This window comes from Oikopleura dioica, chromosome 1, assembly GCF_907165135.1.
Source record: "Oikopleura dioica chromosome 1, OKI2018_I68_1.0, whole genome shotgun sequence".
Taxonomy (NCBI): domain Eukaryota; kingdom Metazoa; phylum Chordata; class Appendicularia; order Copelata; family Oikopleuridae; genus Oikopleura; species Oikopleura dioica.
The window spans coordinates 13,095,271-13,115,637 of NC_137291.1; the positions used below are offsets into that span (position 1 = coordinate 13,095,271).

The window sequence follows — 20,367 nt, forward strand, 5'->3', positions numbered from 1 at the left end:
TGATCACATGTTTTCGCTCCCGTAAATTATTCATTCTTATTCTCAATTTAACGTCAAATTATCAAACTTAGACAGACAGACGATTAATATCATCAAATATTATCCAGAAAGGGAATATAATTTAAATTCTCAATTCAGTCAATCATTTCAAAGAGTTTACACTCACTAGAGCGAGAAACGGTTATTCTATATTTAAATTCTATCCAGTAATCTATCAGCCGTCTGTCGTTCTTCTTGATGTTTCCTAAAATAATTAAATGGCTCATAAATCTGGTTTCGTTGTCAAAAATTTATATAATAAAATATCCCATGATTTGACACTTTATTTAGGTGTTTTGAAGATAGGAAAAATAGCAAACAAGAATGAACAGATTATAACTTGTTTTGAATCTTTCTTCTACAGTAACTGTAAGTACAGTATAAAAGAATGAAATTGACTGTGACATGCAGTATGTTGTTTCTTGAACGAATGGGAACAACAGATTGATAAGACTTGAAAGGGGATGAATGAATTTAGGATTTAACAGAGATGGGTAGTCGATAGTTAAAATGCTGGCTGAAGAAGTTGCGAAAACGACCTGAATTGATCATCGTCGAGGAAGATATTCTTCATAGGCGCGTCGGGCTTTGAACTGAGGATTTCTGCAGATAAAGAGCCCTTGCCGTCCCACGCCTGAAAGTCACTTTAGTTTCAGAAGATTCGTATCAATCATCAACGATTCCAGCCTGGAATATCCAGGACAATAGAAATGAAAAAAATTAGGATAATTAAGATCCTGATAGGATTTGCACGAGTTCATCTTCTTCGGGTTCTCATTGAGAATGGACTTTATTAAATACCCTAGGTCGAAAAAGAACAAACAAGCGTCAATACCTGATTGAAAATCTTTGTCGGGAATTCCTGCCCTGTCTTTGTCTTGACCGTAGCTCCATCAGCCTTTGCAATGGCATTTCTCAGCTCGGATTCAAGACTTGGAAGGACTTTTGCGCTCTTGGCTCGCTGGGCAAGGTCACCGGCAAGACGAAGCATGGCTGGTTGGGGTTGGCCAACTTTGACTAAAGATACTGGGCGGAGGAGAGGAGCGGCGGCGGACTCGATTTTGTGGGAAAGATCCACGAGATCGGGTGAGTTGATGTTGAGTCTAAATGAATATTTGAGGAAGAATACAGTTGTAATTATATTGTTTTCTAAAATTTAACCGATAGCATCATTAAAACTGCATCTATCATGCACATGTAGCTAGCACATGTAGATCGTGCTAGTCAACATGATAAGTTATCATGTACCAACAACATATTCTACCATATAAATTATATGATATAATCATATAATTCTATCATATAATCAGCTATTTTTTATGTTTCATTGCTCAAGAAAATTGTTGCATGATTACTTTGGAAGTGGCTGCAATGTAGACACTCGTTTCGATAAGGACCTGCCCTCCGATCGCGCAAGTTTCTTTTGAAGACAGCTCACAGATCTTGAAAGCGAGAGAATCTGCTCAGCAAGAAGAGGGGAGTCGTTGACGGAAGCTTCAAAGAAAAGCGTGAGGTCTAGTTAAAAGAAAAAAAGAATACCTGAAGTAATCGTCGGCGATTTCGGCGAGGAGAATCCAAGACGCTCAATCATATTCGACTTGTTCTGCGAGAGCCAGTTCTTTCTTTGCGACTAGAATAAATGTTGAAGATGATACGCAGACTTGGGCTTACCTGGAGGTTGTTTTTCTCGTCTTTGACAGAAGTCAACTCGGCCCTGTATGTTTCACAAGTTTTCTCAAACTCCTTTTCTTTCTTCAGTAAAAGCTCCTTGGTCTCCTTGAGCTCATTTTCCAACTTTCTTGATGCTTCCTCAGATTTCATATTAGCCCTTGACGATCGCGACTCGAGCATGTCGGCTTTGAGCTACAACAGATGTTTGATAAACAACAACGATAGTCTATCGACGAAACGTCGCAATAGAGATTTATATTTCTGTGGCAAGTGCCAACCCCAGATAGAATATGTTCTACAGAAAAAGAGTGACTCACCTGTAATTGCTCTGTTTCATCGCTTTTGATCCTCAGAGCTTGTTTCAGTTCTTTGATGACTGTATCTTTATCTTCCATGTGCAACTATAAATTTTAGATGAAAGATAACAACAATAGTTGAATGTACTTGGAGTTCTTCTGGCGATTGTGTAGATATCTCTGCAGCTCGTCGTTTTACAGCCGGCTCAAGAGACTCAGCAGCTTTGTTCACGTGGAAATCGCCCTCTTGAAGTCGGGAGTTGATTTTGGCGATGCATTGGAAAGAGCTTTGGATTGATCCCTTCACTGATGCTAACCCCTCGTTGCCTTTTTCGAAGATGCTTAATTTTTGTATTCAAAAGGCGCGCGAGGCGCTCTGATTGACCAATTGCGGGTAAAAGTAGACAATCTTAGGCATCCTTTCCTGGTCCATAAACCTTATTACACGCTTGAATACTAGCATCGTGAAGCTGCTTCTCCGGAAGATGCTTTTGCTCCAAGTTAATCGCTTGCGAGTGCGTCGTATTCGCCCAATACTGAAGGAACTCAGAAATGATTGAAATCTGGTGGATCGCGTCACGAGCAGACGAGCGCTGATCTTGATCCATGACACCATGTTTCTCGTCTGGAGAAAGTCGCTGAATTCTTCGGAAGGTTTGGCGAAGGGATGGGAGTCGCGCGATTATGTCTGTTAGCAATTTTGCTGGGTCGGAGAGCTCCTGGCCAGGGAGAACTTACAGAAGGTAAAGGATGTGTTGTCATGTGACAAGTAATCGGTGTCAAGCAACATGAATATCTATCACTGCAGCGATTTCTGTTGGGACAATTAAAGATTATTACTACGATTAAAAATAATGATTTGATTTTACGCTTTCATGATTCTATTACCTCAGTTTATATAAAAAAAACTCCCTCAAAAATGCTCTAGCATAGAGATTCATAAATTGTGAATAATTGTAGCACTATCGCATAATCCTATTTCACCGTTCCTAAGTTCTGTAGTCGTGCCGTAGTCACTCCAAGACGGTTCGAAAGAGTAAGACCTCTTCGGGAAAGTCGGAGGATGAAGCCAGCGGCGTCATCTTGCTCACGAGCAAAGTGAACTCCGTGGACGTGGGCGATGAAGCCAAGACTCTTCTGAAGATTGAGCAGCGAAATTGTCTCGTCAAGGGCGTCGCGTCTGACTAGATCGATAAAATAGTCCAGGACGGCTTCGTGTGGGACGAGCTCGTGATAAAGGGTCGCCACGCGTTTCCAAGTGTCGATTGAACAGTCATGAAGGATCCCCGTGAAAGTTTCAGTGTATCCTCTCAGCGTCTCGAGGATATCAACGAGCTCCGCTGCCCAAATATCCGTCTCCGTCTGCGCTGGATCGCCAGTTGCTCCTTCCAAATCGAACTTGTCCATCACCTCTGTTTGGATAATGCGCGCTTTTGCACTAAGCCTTCGAATAAGCAGCTCAATCTTGACCCCATCTGCGTCGCCTCCTCGCGTCTTGAACCCATGGGGGAGGAACATTTGGAGCATGTTCACGTGAGCAGCGAGCAAATCACTTTCCAGCTTGCGAAGATCAAGCTCGACTTGTGTTGAGTGGTGGCGACGCTCGAGGACGCGCTCAGTCAAAACAGCAGCGGTTGCTTCGGTTGTGTATGAAACCTCGGCTTGCCCGTCTCCCTCGCCTCGTGATGATTGTTCCTTCAGAACAAGTTTTAGAAAGATGAGGGGTGTCAATGATACCGTTTCATTATTTTTTATTTGAATCTATGACGCAGATGTATTTAAGAATATAGGTCTAATTTAGATAAATTTATAATATAATATAACTTCTAGTCATTATAATTTTTGCAGACCAGGGAACTACGCTCCAGAGAACACGCTAATTTTTGTCAGTTTTTTTAATAATCTCTAAAACCTTCCTTGTATTGCTCAATTTCATCTTTCTGCACGGTAACCGCGTGTCTAAACTTCTTGATCGTCTCCTGCAGGTCGATAGAATGCGCTCTTTCAGCTTCCAAAAGCCGCGTTGCGTCCCGAAGTCGACTGTTGATTATGTCGTTTTCTTCCCGCAACTCGAGTTCCTTTTCTCTCGCCACTTCGCCCATTTCCGCGTCTAGTTCGTGCAGCTCTTCAAGGTCGTCCGCCCGTTCTTTTTCCTCTTGTAGCTTTTCTTCCAAGTCCAAAACTCTTATCGTCAAGTTTTCAACCATCTCTTCCGACCCAAGCGCCAAATCGACCTGCTCTTTTAGCTCTATCAACTCTTCCTGGAGTGCTTTATTCGCATCTTCAAATTTCTGCTGCAGTTTCTTTGCCAGCGCAAGTTCTTCTTGATCAGATTTGGACTGTTTCAGAGCTCGGGCAGCCGCTTGCTTTTCTTCCGCATTCAAATCGCGGATTTTGACGATGGCATCTTTTAGTCGCTGGATTTCATCGTCCTTGATTCTCAGTTGAAGGGGAGTGACGCTTTCTCCGTCCCCTTAAAATTTAGGCTGTAATCATTGAGAACCCTTAATTTAAGAAACATCTATGGTAGAAGTATACGATCTTTCAAAAAATAGGCACTACGCAAATAATAGCAAAAATAATTATTCATCAGAGAGCACAATCGCACCTCCACATCACAATAAAAAACAATTATTGTTCTATTCTAAAAGGTTTATGCAACTGCGGATAATATATCCTCAAATAAACAACCAACAATATTGTCCATCTGTAGATGAAAAGATCTGAAGATAACTAGAGCAGTAATTATTTTTGCAAATACTGAACCTTAATGAGAGTAATTTTTAGCCCTGTCGCTGATAAATGAATTTATTGGTCGTTTTAGACGAACGTATTCTTTGGAGAAACAATTGCATTTCTACTATTCACCTGAAACGGTTTCATTCGCTGATTCCGCTTCCGCCCTCAGCAGCTCCAAATCCGTCTCGGCCTCTTCCAGTCGAATCTTCATATCCTCCACCTCGCTTCTCGCAATTTCCGCGGCTTCTTCCGCCATTTCCTTGTCCAGCGTGAGCATTTCTATCGTTTCACTGCTTTCGGCCATGTCTTCGCGGAACTGGTCGAATTCGGCTTGGAGTTCTTCCTTTGATTTGCGCATTGAGTCGAGTTCACGGAGCTTTTCTTTGTTTTGCTCCATGATACGGACTTTGAATTCTTCAAAAGACTGAAATGATAGTTGAAGTTGTTTAGCAAAATTTTATGATCGAAATTAAATAAACTTTAATTACAATATATCTTCAAGAAATTTTCTTGTTCAAACATATGTTTACATAAAGTAAAAGTATAGTTTGAAATTCAAACTTGGAATTGTTTACCAAAACATATGTAAAAACAAATCTTTTTGTTTCACCAGAAGAACACTCTCAGAACAGATATAAAATTTATACCTGCAGTTGAATCCTGTTCCTCTCCGCATCCTTCAACGCTTCCCTATCTTGCCGTCTTTTCGCAACGAGCAGATCGGTCTTGTCTTTCCAATCTTTCACCGAAGCCTGGAGCTCGGCGTTCTCTTTCTCAAGTTCGGCGATTTTGTTTTGTTGCTCCGTGATTTCCTGGAGGCTTTGAATTGATGATGATTTAGGCGGCGAGGCTTGCAGCTTTGGAGCTTCCACTGGCGCTGGTTCTTTTGCTGGAGATGGTTGCTTCTCTGGAGCTGGTTTTGGCGGAGATTCTTTTGGAGGGGAAGCAGCTTTAGCTGCAGCTTTCTTTTCCAATGATGGATCGCGTGAAATCTTTGGCGTTGATGCTTTCGGTGCTAGTGATTTTCGCTTTTCTGCCATCATTGAGAGACGACTGGCAGGACGAGAAGGGGGCTTCATTGCTCCGGCTGAAGGAGTCGGCGCGGTTTTCACTAAAGAGATGCTGTTATGAAAGAATACACGTTGGTACGGTATATCATATACCGTAAATGACAATTCTCATGTGGTTAAGACAAGCGGGTATATTTATGATTTATTCGGAGGATAATCGGGTGAATAGGAGAAATTTGCTCGTCATTAGCAAAACAATTCTGATTCGGAATTTAATCCCAGGTCCACCTCTCTTCAAGATCCTACAGACATGCTATATCAACGCAGCTCGGACTCGTACAGTCATTTTTCCGAGTACGCAGCTCGGAATATCATCATCGTAAAGATGTTTTAAGACGGAAAGTGAATTTCATCACAAAATTGAATATACCGTACTGTATATCGTACTGACGGGAAATTAATTCTTATTTATTCTGATACGAACAGCATGCGCTTACTCAAGTTTATATAAAGAAAACATAACAAATTCCAATTTCGTATAGACGCGCTTTTTTATAGGTGGTGGAAGTTTTCTTGCGAAACTCGCGAGTTTCGCAACTCACGCCTGATGAAGGAGGGCATTCCCTCCGAAAGCTCGCAATAAAACAAAAATCGAAAATTCTACAACGTCAACACAAGAGATACATCGTAAAGATGTTTCAAGACGGAAAGTGAATTCCAAAATTGAGTAAATATCGTAGTGACGGGAAATCAATTCTGTTTTAATCTGAATTCTGTACAGCATGTGCTTACTCAAGTTTATATAAATATAACATAACAAATTCCAATTTCGTATATGAAAAATTACTGTTGGCAACAGTCTGTTGCTACTAGCTGCGGTAATTGAACTCATACGCTCAAATGAGCGATTTCTTTTATTCTTGAAGTATCTTCGGATTTTCAGTTATTTAGGGTGTATCCTAAGATCACAAGCAAAATTCAGTAAGGAACTGACCCGCTGAAGACATCTATGGAGTATTTTCTTTCAGTCAAATGAATCCGAAGGGGCATTTTGTGCCCGGATCAGCCAGTATTTGACAGTAAAGAGGGGCGATAACGAAAAATCCGACTGATGAAAGATCGGGAATATTTATGGTTTCAAAGGCTAAAATAATTAAGGGTGTGTATCCGAGATTCACAAAGCAGCCCTCAACAAAGAAAAAACGAGAGCAACTGAACATTCGCGGAGCATTTTTATAGGTTTCCGTTCGACCCACCCGACAGGACTGAGGACCTGTAACATGGTTTAATACGGACCACGGGCCGTTTCCGGACCGAAATCGGCGCGGACGTTTCTAGGGTCCTATTGGCTTATGGTTTTTAATGGAGGCTGATTAGAGTAAGCTTATGAATAGAATGGAAAGGCTGGTTAGTTACTTTTGCGTGTACAAAAAGGGGTTAATTTTTTAACCCCCTGAGCGTGTACAACAAAAATCGCGCCCCACGGTGCGTTTCACCTGATTTTCGTCGTCTAACGGATTTTTTCACTCTTTTAGGTGAATTTATCGCTTTTTCTATTTCAGATAAATTCGGTTACAGATTTCATGGAAGCGAAAAACGCTAGAATCGTACCTGCGCTTGCCCCATCGCTGGGCGGGGCAACCAGCTGTTCTCGAACGAACATGCCATAGTTTGGTTCGCAAGTGAAATAAGTCGTTCCTTGGATAGAACCGTTGTTTTTGCCTTTTTGTTCATCAAGAATGATTCCAATCCAGACTCCTTTGGCGAATTCAGTCTCTCCCACGAAGGCGACGGTTCCGTTCCCGACGTCTTTCGACGGGATCGAAACTCTCTGGCCGACTTCAACTCCCATTCTAAATGACCATCGTTTAGTCCTGGTGATTTCTTGGCTCTAGAATCCTCTAGGGAGACGTGAAAGACGCGTTTCTAAAATATAAATCGATATTGAGAAAAAAAGAAACCTCCAAAAAATAGAAAACTTCAACTTGAAAATGAAAATATCAAATCAAGTTAAAATGATCTTCCTGTGAATCTTATCTTTTTAACTACAGTTATTATGATTATCACTGAATCATTGAACGCTTCTTTCAAAAGGCATCGCTTCTCTGGAAAAAGCTCTCGGTGTGAAGAAACGAAACTGGCGCGCTCGACCAATCAAGCGCCGCGGAAAATCTAAAAAGGAGGGAAAGCCAGAATAGCGCTTCCCGCCCTTTGTCTGCCCTTGTCGGATTGCCGTCCGGTACTCGTCGATTTTTAGGAGAGAAAGAAGAAGCCGACCGTTTTATTCTTCAAGTTATCTTTTCATAGTGCCTATGAACAAACACAAATGGATTAAATCCATCAAATTTTGATGATTAAAAAACAAGTTCTTTCAGTCATTTAGTCAATCAATCAAAATATGTTTCTAAAATTGTATCATCAAATTATCTTTCAAACTTTTATAGCCTAACAAAATCTTTATAATAAAGATTGTTGAGAAGAGTCGAATAATGCTATCGTAATGATTCTTTTCAGAAAATGGATTTTAATTGCTTTATCCATGTATTCGCATAATGTACCGGTAGTTATGCTTATTCGTGATCAGCTTTAAGTGGGGAAGCGAGAATATATTAAAAAATCGGACATCGTCGTAATTATAGCTCGATAGTGCCACAGCGTCAAGCAGCTCCCTCTAGGTGGATACAGAATGACAGCCTAGTATAAATAATGGTCTAAGCCCACTGTCTCATCAAACACCTGCAAATTACAACCAACAACACAATCCAAAAAATTCTCAACAATGCAAATCACTCAAAGCATCATCTGTCTTTTTGGATCGGGCGTTTTCGCCACTCCATCCATTCAACTTGAAAACGGCTTCGTCAACAAAGTAGCCAACTATCACTACCCTCAAGACGTTCCATCCTATGTTGACCAACTCAAGGCGTATGATGCTGAGCTCGGCGAGCGATATGCAAATTTTCGCTCAAAAACTCAGCTCAAACGAGCAATTCGCCAACGAATGTTCAGAAAATACCATGGATCTGACTAAATGTCCCCTTCAAATTAAAAAAAAATCACCATTTAGTATGCCAAAATTTGTTCCCTAAAATAATCCGTTAGAAATGCTCCTGTTCTCAATATCTTACAATCAGAATATCCCCTTAACAACTCTGCTGTTACTCTTCTATTGACTGTCCTTCTCTCTCATAAATTATGAATTATTCATATTATAAAATATATTTAAAAAATATTTCCTTAAAAACAAAAAAATAAAAAAAGGTATTACCTTGAAAAATTGATAAAAACTATATACTAAAGCCTATGTAGTTGGTAATTTTGACTTTATTTACAGTGCAGTAATCATGACAAAAAATTACAAAAGGGCATCGAGATTGAGATAGGTATTTGCGACAATCTCACTGGCCGAGGAAATTGTTCCTGAAGCCGAGTCACCTTCTGTATTTGTCGCAGTAATCGTCATCGGATATGTGTTCGTTGCGAAAAATGGATCGGCAGCTAAGAACCAAAAGGAAAAGCCAACACTGCCCTTTCCAAGAGGAAGGTCGAAAGAACTGCCGTTAGCGCTAGTCGCGGTTATCGAAGTAATTCCGAAACGGGAGTTAGTTGGTTGAAGCCCGAGCCACCACTGGCTGCTTCCGGTTTTCCATCGAAGCTGGGTCTTCGAATTCGGCCGGAAGGCGGGAGGACATTCGACGAATTCCCAGGAGCCGTCGAATCGGCTAGGCGACTCGTTGCCAGTGACAGAGTTCCAGACGGCGAGGTTAGAGTCGACATCACCAGAGTGGCACTCTGGGCACGAATCGGCGACCATAGCGATTGTATCCTAATTTGTTGATTACAGTGATTTTTCTTTCGGATTTACCTGTCCAGTTGAGCATACTCCAGGGAAAGTCGATTGCTCACACGAGCATTTGAGCTTGACGCACCGTCCACAAGCGAGACCGTCGTTGTATTCATGAGATTTGGGCAAAGCAACAAAGTTTGTGATTCCAAGATTTGAACTTGAGTCAAATGCGAATTCGCAATTTCCAGTGAAAGACGTCGTCTTATCGTATTGAGTGAAATCTCCAGTATTGGCCAGCACATCGCAAGTTCCACCAGTTCCGCCGTTTCCTCCTTTTGTTGTTGTTGTCGTCGCTGGAGGAGCGGTTGGTGGTGCTGTCGTGGATGGACTTCCGATGTAAGCGGCGATAAGTCCTTGAAATCCGCAGTTGTAATCCAGCGCGACCTCGTTTGTGACGTAGTCGCTTCGGTCGTTTACGAAGTTGTCCGTTGCAGTTCGTGGACCACCGATCAAGGCGCCATTCAGACGGAATCTGTTAGCACCGCTAACATTTTTATCCGACCAGTCGCAGGCTCCCTCGCTAGCAGGTCGGCAAGAACTGGCTCGATGGTGAGGCTGATTGGCGAACTTGTCTCCATGGCCGACCATATAAGAAGCCTGCTGGCCGTTAATAAGTGGATGTCCGCTTGGCCCATCGCCGAGAAGATAGTCAAGTTGTCCCTTTGCAAAGCTCTCTCCATCAGCAACTCCAGCGTCCGTCGCTAATTTTGCAATAAAGGCGGCATTAGCTGCATGTCGAGCGCTTCCCCACTCTTGAATGAAGACCATTCCTCCTGGGGACTTCGATTTTGCTTTGAGATTGTTGACAAATCCAGCGATCTTCGACTGGTAAGCACTTTTCTGAGAGTCGCCAGCGGCATTGAGAATTTCATACATGAGAAGATTCGCTGCTGGAGTCTTGTTGTCCCAAGAATACTCTCCTCCCCAGCCGAGATCATTAGCGCTCGCCAAACTTTTTGCTCTAGCGACGTCACTTGTAAACTTGATTGGCTCAACTTCTCTCGATGCCTTTGCGATCCAAGCACCAGCGAGAACCAGTTCGTCTTTATAGCCAGACCAGGATGTGTAGAAATTGCCAAGGTCGAGACTGTCGGAGTATTTAGCCCGATGGTTGTCGGCAAAATCGAGCAGCTCTCGAGCTCTTCTGAGTAGATCGGTCGCTTCGGCTGGATTGGAGTCTTTGTAGAGCAGTGAAGCGGAGGCGAAAAAGGCTGCAGTTTGTCCAGCGAGATCGGAACCAGGCTTACTCGCATCGATTTTTACGGCTGGTCGGTCCATTGACATCTGCTCCGGGCGAATCCAAACGGAATGATCTGCATTGCCATCGCCAACTTGAGCCCAAAGCTCGTTAGGTCCGGTATGACAACGCTTGAAGAAATCGACACCCCAGTCAATAATCCTCTTCGAGTTATTGAACTCCCCAGCAGCTTTATAATTATCCTCGTATTGAACCATGCCCCAAGCTAAAGTGTTGAGAGCGAAAGCGGCTGGAAAATTGAATTTGACGTGATCTCCAGCGTCGTAGAAACCGCCAGTTAGATCAACTCCGACTTCGCAACCATCGTGGAGGGCTGAGTCCCCGCGCCAAGGGATTCGTGACCAGGACGGTTTCTCTCCGGACATTTGAGCTTCGTAAAAGAGGATGCTCTTCTTGAGAGCAGACTCGTAATCGAGCCAGGAGTCGGATTGGATGTTGACGCTGGAAGGACTGGATGCTTCAACACCTTCGGGTCCGGAACAGTGATCAGTTGGGGGTTCAGTCGGAGGCTCAGTTGGCGGCTCAGTTGGTGGCTCAGTTGGTGGTTCGGTCGGTGGCTCAGTTGGTGGCTCCGTCGGTGGCTCAGTTGGTGGGTCCGTCGGCGGCTCAGTCGGTGGTTCAGTTGGTGGTTCAGTTGGTGGCTCGGTTGGTGGCTCTGTCGGTGGCTCGGTTGGTGGTTCAGTTGGTGGTTCAGTTGGTGGCTCTGTAGGGGGTTCTGGAGAGCAAGTTTCATGCGCTAGATGTGCATTCTTCTTGTATCTCCAGCCATTCTTGTCGCACGCAATCTGGAATCGAACTCTTTTGCTTTTGTCGTTACAAACAGCTTTGCATCCTTTGATTATGGTGCCTCTTTTCTGACAGTTCCATTTTCCGTCTCCGATCGGGTAATTGGTCATGGCATCCCATTCGTTGCACTGGAACTGGTTGCATGTCTCCTGCCAGTTCTTGCCCAGCTGCTTGGAGCTAATGCATGGTTATTAGCGTGAACGCGATAATTGGAAAGTGGTTTACCTGAAGCTTCCATTTTTCCTGTTGCAGAGAACAAGCCCTGCGCTGGTTCCAGATCCTTCGCACCACAAATTGTACTTCTTCTTTTTGCTGTCTTGTGAATTGAAAGCTAGGTGACCCTTGGTGATTGAAAGCGTTGCAAGCTTTTCATCGCACTTGTCGACTGGGACGGCGCATTTCATGTTATCAGTAACGTTTTTCTTTTTTATTCTAGTTGGGTTTCTACATTGACCCTAGAAAGATGTGAAAAAAATGAATTTCCGCTTTTTTCTTACCTGGATAGAGGCCTTTTTCCAATTTCCTTCTGCGTTTGGATCATAGCATTTCGGGTAGCACCTGATTGTAGGCTCATCTTGGTCGAGAAGCGGACAGTTCCAGTAGCCGTTCTCAATTGGATGGTTGCCTGTTTGTTCTCTCAAATCATCCGAGCAGGGATTACCCGCTCGAGCACTTCTGAAGAGCGATTCTGACGCAGAAAGCTCAGTTTCTTCCAACTTTTTGAGCTTTTCGAACTTGTGTTTCCAAGCTGCTTCTGAGGCGCTGAGCATCACCAAACTTGAGAGCTTCATTGTGTTGGGATGTGTAAAAAAGAGTGTTAGAAAAAATTTTTTTTTTATAAAATTGATGAAAAATATGAAAGCGCAGGGAATTTTATACGGAGCGCGCGGCGGCGGTGGCGCGCTTTCTTGGTCCTACTATTTGCGTAAAAAATAACTGTTCGAGGGACTTGGTGGTTTTATTGACGGTTAAAATATTCTTGTTCATAAAAGATAACTCAGAAGCGGAAATATTTGACAAGATTTGGAAAGTGTTCGTTTTATGTTTTACAAGGGAGGAACACGTTGAATTTCTATGTCTACATGTGGATACATTTTTAAAATGGTTGAAGGTGGTCATCATTCGAGCTAGCCCTAACCCCAAACCTTATCAAAGCAGGGTTGAAAATTTCGCGGACTTTTTTGGGTTCAAATCGCTCAACATCGCTTCAAAATCGCTCATCGCTCCGCTCGCTCCGGAGAAATTTTTTTGAAATCGCTCATCGCTCCGCTCGCTCCGCGATTTTTTCCCGAAATTTTCAACCCTGTATCAAAGAGGGCCATGCTCCCCGGCAGAGTTACAAAGTTGGTCTTTTTTTGTTCAGCTGAGCTGAGCTGAGCTGATTATGATTGAAATTTTACTTAGCTGAACTGAGCTGAGCTGAGTAAAACTTTCGCTTATTGAGCTGAGCTCAACTAAGCACACGCAATTTTGAGCTGAGCTGAGCTGAGTGAGTTGTGCTGAGCAGGTTTTTACTGTAGTGAAAATAGCAAATAGTGTGAGCTGAGCTGAGCTGAATTTGTCCTTTCAGAAAATTATTTAATTGAACTGAGCCGAGCAGGCCATTTGAGAAATCATTGAGCTGAGCAGTGCAGATTCTCTTCTGAAAATTGCTGAGCGGAGCTGAGCAACCTCAGCTCAATCAATTTGCAACACTGTTCCCGGGTGAGCACAAAAGTACACGTTATGGGACGACCTTAGATAGGCTGAATCTAATTAGGTGTTTAAGTACTTATCCTGAAGATAACCCTTGCCAAAAATCCGCAACGTTTTTAAAGATAACGGGCTCTTCTTGAACAACGTTCGTGCGGATTAAATTCAAACACGTGTTGCTTTACGTTAAATTTTTTTCTTATCGATGGTAACATTGATCATATTCCTACTCAATCATACTTCTCTCGATAAGCCCAATTAATTAGCTTTTTCCTTGACTTATTTCAATAACTACCGTACTTCGATAAAACAGATAAATACAAATGACTTTTTGTTATGGTACTCATTTGATCAATTTTATTCAATATTGTTTTCTGTTTCCAGCAACTTATTGACAATAAGCAGTGAGCGCCCTGTCTTAGGAACCACCACTGAGTTCTAAATTTACAATAACAACAGAAAAACCGAGTGATTCCACGATGAGCAAGTTATGATTAAGTTTTAAATCCGGACTCCGGAGCCGCCCAAAAACATAGAAATTTCCAGATACCGCCGATATTTTTCTATTTATCCCGAAAATTCGTATTTTTTGATTTCACAAGTTCAATTTTTGTACAAAAATGCCTTGATTACTAAAAACTAGACGCCGGTTTTCAAGTCATAATTTAATTCATAGAAATAAAAGCGTAATAAAACCGTCATTGAGAATCGAAAGATTAATTCGTGCGCAAAAGTCTATCCGCAACGCGCAAAATCGTAAAAATAACAATGACGTGAGTACATTTTTTTGACGTTTGAATTCTTTCAAGTCGTTTCTGGCACGGTTTTTGGCCTGATTAGATTGGCGTCAAAAATTGAAAAGAAAACGCACCCCAAGAGCTTCAAAAACAACGACTTCAAAAAGTCACTTTTCGGAGAAAAAGAAGCACCACGCTTTTTGGACAGCTTCTGCTAATGCGTGTCCTTGAAAGTGGTCCATTTTAAATGTCAATACTTTCAACTGACATTTTAACCAAACCCCTGCTAGAATCTACAAGATCAAATCAAAATCAAAGAATGGATGCTCAAGTTAGCCTAGGGTGGGCAAAAGCTGGGGTAGGGGTCCTGGGGAGATTTTCTCGCTTGTGATTGGCTAGTGCAAGAAATGCAAAAAACTGGCCTCTGATTGGCTTAGAGGATCCCCATCCACCCCCCCCCCCTTTGCCTGGGGAGAATATTGGCCACCCTAGAAGTCAGCAATCAATTCTTTCTTCTTTTATAAGATTATAATAAAAATTTATTATGCGAACAAATCGAAATTGGAAAATTCGCAGAAATTATTCTTCCTCGTTGTTGTTGTTATCGACGTTCTTGGTGGAGCTCTTCTTGGAAGGTACTCGTTCGACACTGATTACTGGAGAGGTCACTCGTTCAGCTGGTTTAGTAGCTTCAGCGGCGGTCGATTTTGATTTTTGTTTGATTTCTTTCGTCTTTTTGTTTTTCAGCCATCTGAAAATTGGTTTATACTTTGACAAGGCCCTATTTTCATACCTGATTGGATAATTGGAAATGTTCTGCATGTAAATGAGATTCTGGTTCCACTCTTCCTCCCAAATGTCGTGATTGTAATGCGGCTCCTTACTGCTGATTCGCTTCAGAATAGCCTAAAAGCATTTTTCTCTAGAACGGATAAGTTGTTGCCGGAAATGTACCTGATTTTCGTGAGTAACTCTGAGGAGCTCCCGCTGTCGACTGGATTTGTTGAGCGATTTCTGGTGGTACTGATTCCAGTTGTCTACTTTTCCCTTTGTTCGCATAATGTAGCTCATTTTCTCGAGCAGGATTCGGTTGTCGCGCTCCACAACCGCCAGGCGCTCTTCTTCGACTTGCAATTTTTTCAGCTAAAGACAAGTTAGATAGTTTAAAATTTCCGCGAATGGGAAAAGAAGAAGCCCAAATGTACCTTGAGATGCATGTGCATGTATGTTCTTGGCGCCTTATTATCAATTTGAGGTTTGATGTCGGCGACCTTGTTCCGGTGAAGATCGTACTGACGCTGATCCCATCGCTTCTTCAGAAGTCGATTGTTGGCAGCCGTAGTCGGTTGATAGGCGCGGTGCATTTTCAAAACTGACGACTTTTTGAAATTTCATCGGCTTTTCCAAAACAGTTCTAGAAAATCTTTTTTTTTTTGAAAACAAAGAAGACCAATTTGTCAATTTTCGATTGTTTATTTTCAGATGTAATTAGGAATTGTGGTCATAAATGGGAGAGTCTCATTGTTTTCAACTTCGATGAATGTACTCGTCAACTCCATAGTTGTCAGATCGACGATTCGAAACACATTTTGGAGATAGTGCCCTCCTAGTGTGTGCACTTCGCTGAGAACAAGATTGCCAGAGATCATGTAGCTCTGTCGAAAATACAAAAGATTGTGTCCGAAAATCGGATATGGTACCAGTCTGTCAAGCTCGATCCAGTGTCCCTTGGTGTTCAATTGAGAAAGCAGTTTTCCTGAACAATATTTACCTGGTAGAGACGATTGATTGTGACAAACTGTTGCTCGTAGAAATAGTTGATGCCAACTGTAATGAATATCAAGCCCTTGAATATCAATACCGTAGCGATATTAATTCCTATTTTCTCTACTTACAGTCTTATCAGGTATTGCGTCAAGGTACATTTTATAGAGCTTGAAACCGCCAGGAGGACGAGGAGCCGCATACTTTTCAGATCGCCAAGGTGAAACGGAAGGGTTTTTTCCAGGCTCTAGTGAGTCGACTCGAATGTTTTTATCGCGAAAGTAGAATATTGTCTACAAAAATATACGAAGAAGTTTTTTGTGGCGTAAAGCGTACGAAATGATTATCGACGGGTAATTTCAATGCTCTGTCATTTTCTTCCACCCAAATGTCCGACTTGATCGATGGAGGAGGAGGCTTCGAATAACGAAAGTTTCTTATCAAGCCACTTTCGATAAAGAAACAACGATCCTTTTTTGAAGCGATTTACAAAAAAAACATTAATTAAAACTTACTTCATCAAGTCGAGTTCCGCAAAATATTATTCTGCTTTTTTCCGTTGAATCGATCGTACCAACGCCAAAAATGAAATTCAATCCATAGGGTGGAAAATCAGGAGTTTTGCCGAAACTATGCTTCAAAGAAAGACTCTTCTCATCAACCAAATAAAGAAATGAAAGGCCAATCCTTTCCGTTTCAATTGGTTTGCTTATCCCAGTCTGTGTTATGAAATAATTGTTGTTAAATCTATCATATGCGTGGTAAATGAAGACATAGCTTTTGCCTTCCATGAAAATCGTCGAATACACAGCTGTGAAATCGAACTCGAAATTCGCAAGAACATTTCCAACCAATCTTTTATCGCGGACTTCAAGCTGGAGAAACAAGTTTGACCTGTTTGTAAGAACATGGTAAATAGAGTCGTAAGCATAATTCTCGACTACAACATTAGTTTTTAAAGGATATTGAGTCTTCGAGCAGATGAAATTTTTGCACGGGCAGCCATTTTGGCAATTTTTTCGAGCGGGCAATCCTGAAATTGAACGATGAACGACTTGCGATCTGAACGTACCTGAGTCGTGAGCATTTTTGTCGACTCCATACAGATAGAATCGCATTCCTTATCAAAAGTTTCATCCCTTTGCTTGCATAAAGCCTCACACATCTTCTTGTCACGTGTCACATAGAACTTGCACATGTTTTTATTGGCAATATTTTCAGCCATTGTGTAATTTTGCTCAATTTTTCTGCCAAACTTGACTGTATTTATAGCAGCTGGGAAAATAAACCTTCTGTAGCTGTCACTTTCGACATCCCCACAATTGTAAAGGGCTCTTGCGCAGGAAGAAAACTCGAATTTCGTGATGCAAGTCTTGAATTTCAAAACGCAAGCAGAACCGAAACCTGGTCTGAACCTGTTTTTCTGTAGGCTGATATAATTCGTGAGAAGCATGATTGATATCCAGAAGATACTTCCAAGGACAACGTAGACTAGTTTTTGTTTGTCAGTTGCGTTTCCATGCTTCTTGAGTTTCAGTTTCTTTTCGGTATTTCGAAGACTATATCTTCTCTCTCTTTCTGGAAGACTGTATCTTCTCTCTTCGTCAAGAAGTTTCTTTGGTATCAGCAGCCTCTTATCTTTCCCAGTAATCAAGTAGATCTTACCCTCTGCTTTGCAATTAGCACATTCAACCTACAATGTAAATGTCCGAAAAAAAAGTTGAAACTCAAAAAATACCGTGCATTTCGTATTCGGCGTCATGTTTGACTGATCCCCCCAAGTGCGGCTTCTTCAGATTTAGAATGGCAAAGCGACAGATTTGAAATGTCGACCTTTCAAGTTCACGTAGGTTCTTGAACCCAGAGTAACGGATGGAAAAGAGAGAGAGAGCCCGACTCAGACTGTAATGGATCTGTTCAAAGGTCAGCGCAACAAATGAACACGTCTAGACTAGCGTTTCGCTTATCACCTGATCCGTGGTCATGCTCGTTGTCGAAGCTCCTATGTATAAAATGTCAGATTTTTTGAGATGACAAAAAAGTACCAGTAGAAATGCAAATCGACGATCTTCCCATAGAGCTCCAAGCAAAAATTATCGAATTCACCGTCAAAGAGGACCAAAAAGAGCTTCAAAAAATTGCTCAGACAAGTTCGCAATGGAAAACGCTGACGGAGGAGATTTGCTTTTGGCAACCCATTTTTGGTAATTTCTCATTTGACAGTCTCAGTCTCATTATTTTTAAGAGAAAACGATCCGAGAATCTTCAATTATTCAAGAATATGTAGGAGAAAAAGTCATTCAAAGTTGGCGAGACAAGTCCCGTCGATTTTCAAGCCCAAAACGCTCCGCTTATCTTCAGACGCTCAAAAAAGAAGTGAAAATTCTTGAACACTTTTTTGTACAGAAGTTTTAATACAGTTAATATTTGACTTTGTTGTAAGGATACCTCAGGTAAAATGATGCTTTCTTCCTTGATTTCAACGAATTCTTTGGACAATAATCTTGAAAAATAGTAAAAAATCCGAAATTATGAAAAAAAAAAATTCCATCATCTCTAGAACATCCCTCCTTAGGAGGGTTGTTTTGCATCAGATCGTCAGTTTGCAAGTAACGAGAAGCCATGTCGCAGCCGCCAAATGTCTGGGGAACCACGCCGGAGATCATCGACGATCTCGCCGCCTTCATCCAACTCCGTCGACGAGCTAACGATGCTCATGCGATGAAACAGGCCGAGCAGATGAAGAAACTTGACGGTAAAATTTTTGAAAAATGATCGAAAACCTCCCGAAAACGATTTTTTCAGAGGAAATCATTGCGATGAGACAGCATGTTCGAGCTGATCGACGCGAGGTCGCCAAGAGCATTTTCAACGATGAACAAGTCATCACTCATGCGCTGGCTGACGAGAAGCAGCTTCAGCTCGCATGCAAAGGCCTTGACGTCCGCACCGCCGCGATCAAGCTCAACGAAGATGTCTTCGTCAGACACAAGTGGCTCAACTACCTCAGACACCAGCGGGTAAGTTATCTTTTTTATCCCCTTTTCTCATTTACATGGTCTTCAGATGGCTCGAGAGCGCCGATTAGAGGCTGCTAAGACCCAACATCATGTGACATCACTTCACGAACATTCCACTTTCCAACGCGCCGACGACAAAAGTCTCCGTCTCCTGATGACGAAGCTTGACAAGATGATCATGAAGCGCAACACCGCTTCATTCATCCAGGGCACTTACAGAGAAGCCCTGGATAAACTGAATAAGGACTCTTTGACCTTGTCCAAGGATTTGGACTACATCGAGCGAGCAGTCACGCTCAGCAAGTTTGAAGCTCTCGATCTTCGGGAGATCTACCAAGCTGCTAAACAGGTACTGAAATGCGCGAAAGAAAATCAACTAAAAATCTATTCTAGGGACAAGAAATCGCCCGGGCAAAACGACTTGAGCTCGAGCAAAATGTCTTCCTGGCCAAGCAGCAGCGCGACAAGTTGATCTCTGAGACTCGCCAACAAGCGAAACAGGCCGCCGAGATGCCCGAGTTTGCCGCAGTGCGAACTCCTGTTGATTTGGGTCAGACTGGAAAAGAAAGAACGACCAAGACTTTCGCAGACAAGCCATCTCATCAGTTGGACAAGCTCAGCCCTGTCATCAAGGTAATCGAACGAATGTTCTTTCCTTACTTATCTTTTTCAGATCATCACTACTGTAACAAATACTGCGCTCGCTGACGAGATCCCCAAGGCTTTCAATCGCCAGGTGAAGAATCGAGAGTCGCTTGAAACTCAGTCCACTGAAGTCACTGAGAAGCTCAACGAAGAGAAGCGACTCTTTAAGGCTGCCCAGGCTGACTTGGAATTCGCCCAGTTTAATCAGAAGGAGACGGCGCGAATTCTTCAGGCTGAGATTGAAGCTGCGGAAGAAGAAATTAATAATGACTCGCAGCGACTTCAGACACGACGATCTAGTGATACTAGACAGGTAAAGGACCAACCTTTTATTTTACTAAATGATTTAATCATTTCAAGGTCGAGTACGTAGTGAGCATCAACGACGCTCTGGACGGCATGCTCGCAAAGATCACAGGCGCTGGCCTCGCCGAAGTCGAGGACGCAACCAAGCTCACCATGACTGAAAGGCTCGACATCATCAAAAAGGCAGCAGAGGCGCTCAAACAAATAGAGCGCGAAGAGGAAGCTGAAATCGAAGCAGAGCTCCGCATGGACGCTCTTTTCAAGAAAGGTAATCACAGGACTCTCATCTTCCAAACTAATTAAACTTTAAGTCGGTGATTCGGGAGCACAGCGAATCAAAATTATCGAAGACGACGGAGTCAACTTCTCTGACAACTTCATTATTGACGACAACATCAACGAGCAGTACATCACTCGCGATGAGATCAAAAAACCTCTCAACAATGGAAAGAGCAAAGTCGTAAAGAAAAAGTAAAGTAAACTGAATCGATTCTAGCACCTGTTTCCTCCTTATTCTATTAATAAAACAACCATCTTGTCAAGAAGACAAAGACGAT

General features: G+C 42.4%; 4 protein-coding genes across 4 annotated transcripts; 1 reads left to right on the top strand and 3 right to left on the bottom strand.

The window, feature by feature from the left end:
- Window positions 1-307: 307 nt before the first annotated feature.
- Window positions 308-7,616, bottom strand: LOC145712244 (dynactin subunit 1-like). Its single transcript, XM_081789932.1, has 15 exons — window positions 7,367-7,616; window positions 5,393-5,856; window positions 4,875-5,169; window positions 3,919-4,479; window positions 3,857-3,882; window positions 2,991-3,701; window positions 2,878-2,887; window positions 2,430-2,739; window positions 2,155-2,332; window positions 2,028-2,111; window positions 1,711-1,902; window positions 1,579-1,669; window positions 1,395-1,533; window positions 875-1,142; window positions 308-673 (listed from the first exon to the last, which is right to left on the bottom strand). Exons 1-15 carry the CDS (start codon window positions 7,605-7,607, stop codon window positions 545-547), a joined length of 3,699 nt encoding a protein of 1,232 aa, XP_081646058.1. The 5' UTR covers window positions 7,608-7,616; the 3' UTR covers window positions 308-544.
- Window positions 7,617-9,061: 1,445 nt separating this feature from the next.
- On the bottom strand, window positions 9,062-12,474 carry LOC145702579 (uncharacterized). Its single transcript, XM_081779814.1, has 4 exons — window positions 12,144-12,474; window positions 11,872-12,101; window positions 9,621-11,823; window positions 9,062-9,581 (listed from the first exon to the last, which is right to left on the bottom strand). The coding sequence occupies exons 1-4, from the start codon at window positions 12,435-12,437 to the stop codon at window positions 9,111-9,113; spliced, it is 3,198 nt and encodes a 1,065-aa protein (XP_081635940.1). The 5' UTR covers window positions 12,438-12,474; the 3' UTR covers window positions 9,062-9,110.
- Window positions 12,475-14,639: 2,165 nt separating this feature from the next.
- LOC145705956 (sperm axonemal maintenance protein CFAP97D1-like) lies at window positions 14,640-15,473 on the bottom strand. The gene is made up of 4 exons (XM_081783497.1): window positions 15,281-15,473; window positions 15,030-15,218; window positions 14,869-14,981; window positions 14,640-14,826 (listed from the first exon to the last, which is right to left on the bottom strand). The coding sequence occupies exons 1-4, from the start codon at window positions 15,437-15,439 to the stop codon at window positions 14,655-14,657; spliced, it is 633 nt and encodes a 210-aa protein (XP_081639623.1). The 5' UTR covers window positions 15,440-15,473; the 3' UTR covers window positions 14,640-14,654.
- Window positions 15,474-18,418: 2,945 nt separating this feature from the next.
- On the top strand, window positions 18,419-20,300 carry LOC145695764 (uncharacterized). Its single transcript, XM_081772782.1, has 7 exons — window positions 18,419-18,594; window positions 18,645-18,859; window positions 18,906-19,208; window positions 19,253-19,492; window positions 19,533-19,817; window positions 19,865-20,078; window positions 20,122-20,300. The coding sequence occupies exons 1-7, from the start codon at window positions 18,462-18,464 to the stop codon at window positions 20,283-20,285; spliced, it is 1,554 nt and encodes a 517-aa protein (XP_081628908.1). The 5' UTR covers window positions 18,419-18,461; the 3' UTR covers window positions 20,286-20,300.
- The last annotated feature ends 67 nt before the right edge of the window (window positions 20,301-20,367 follow it).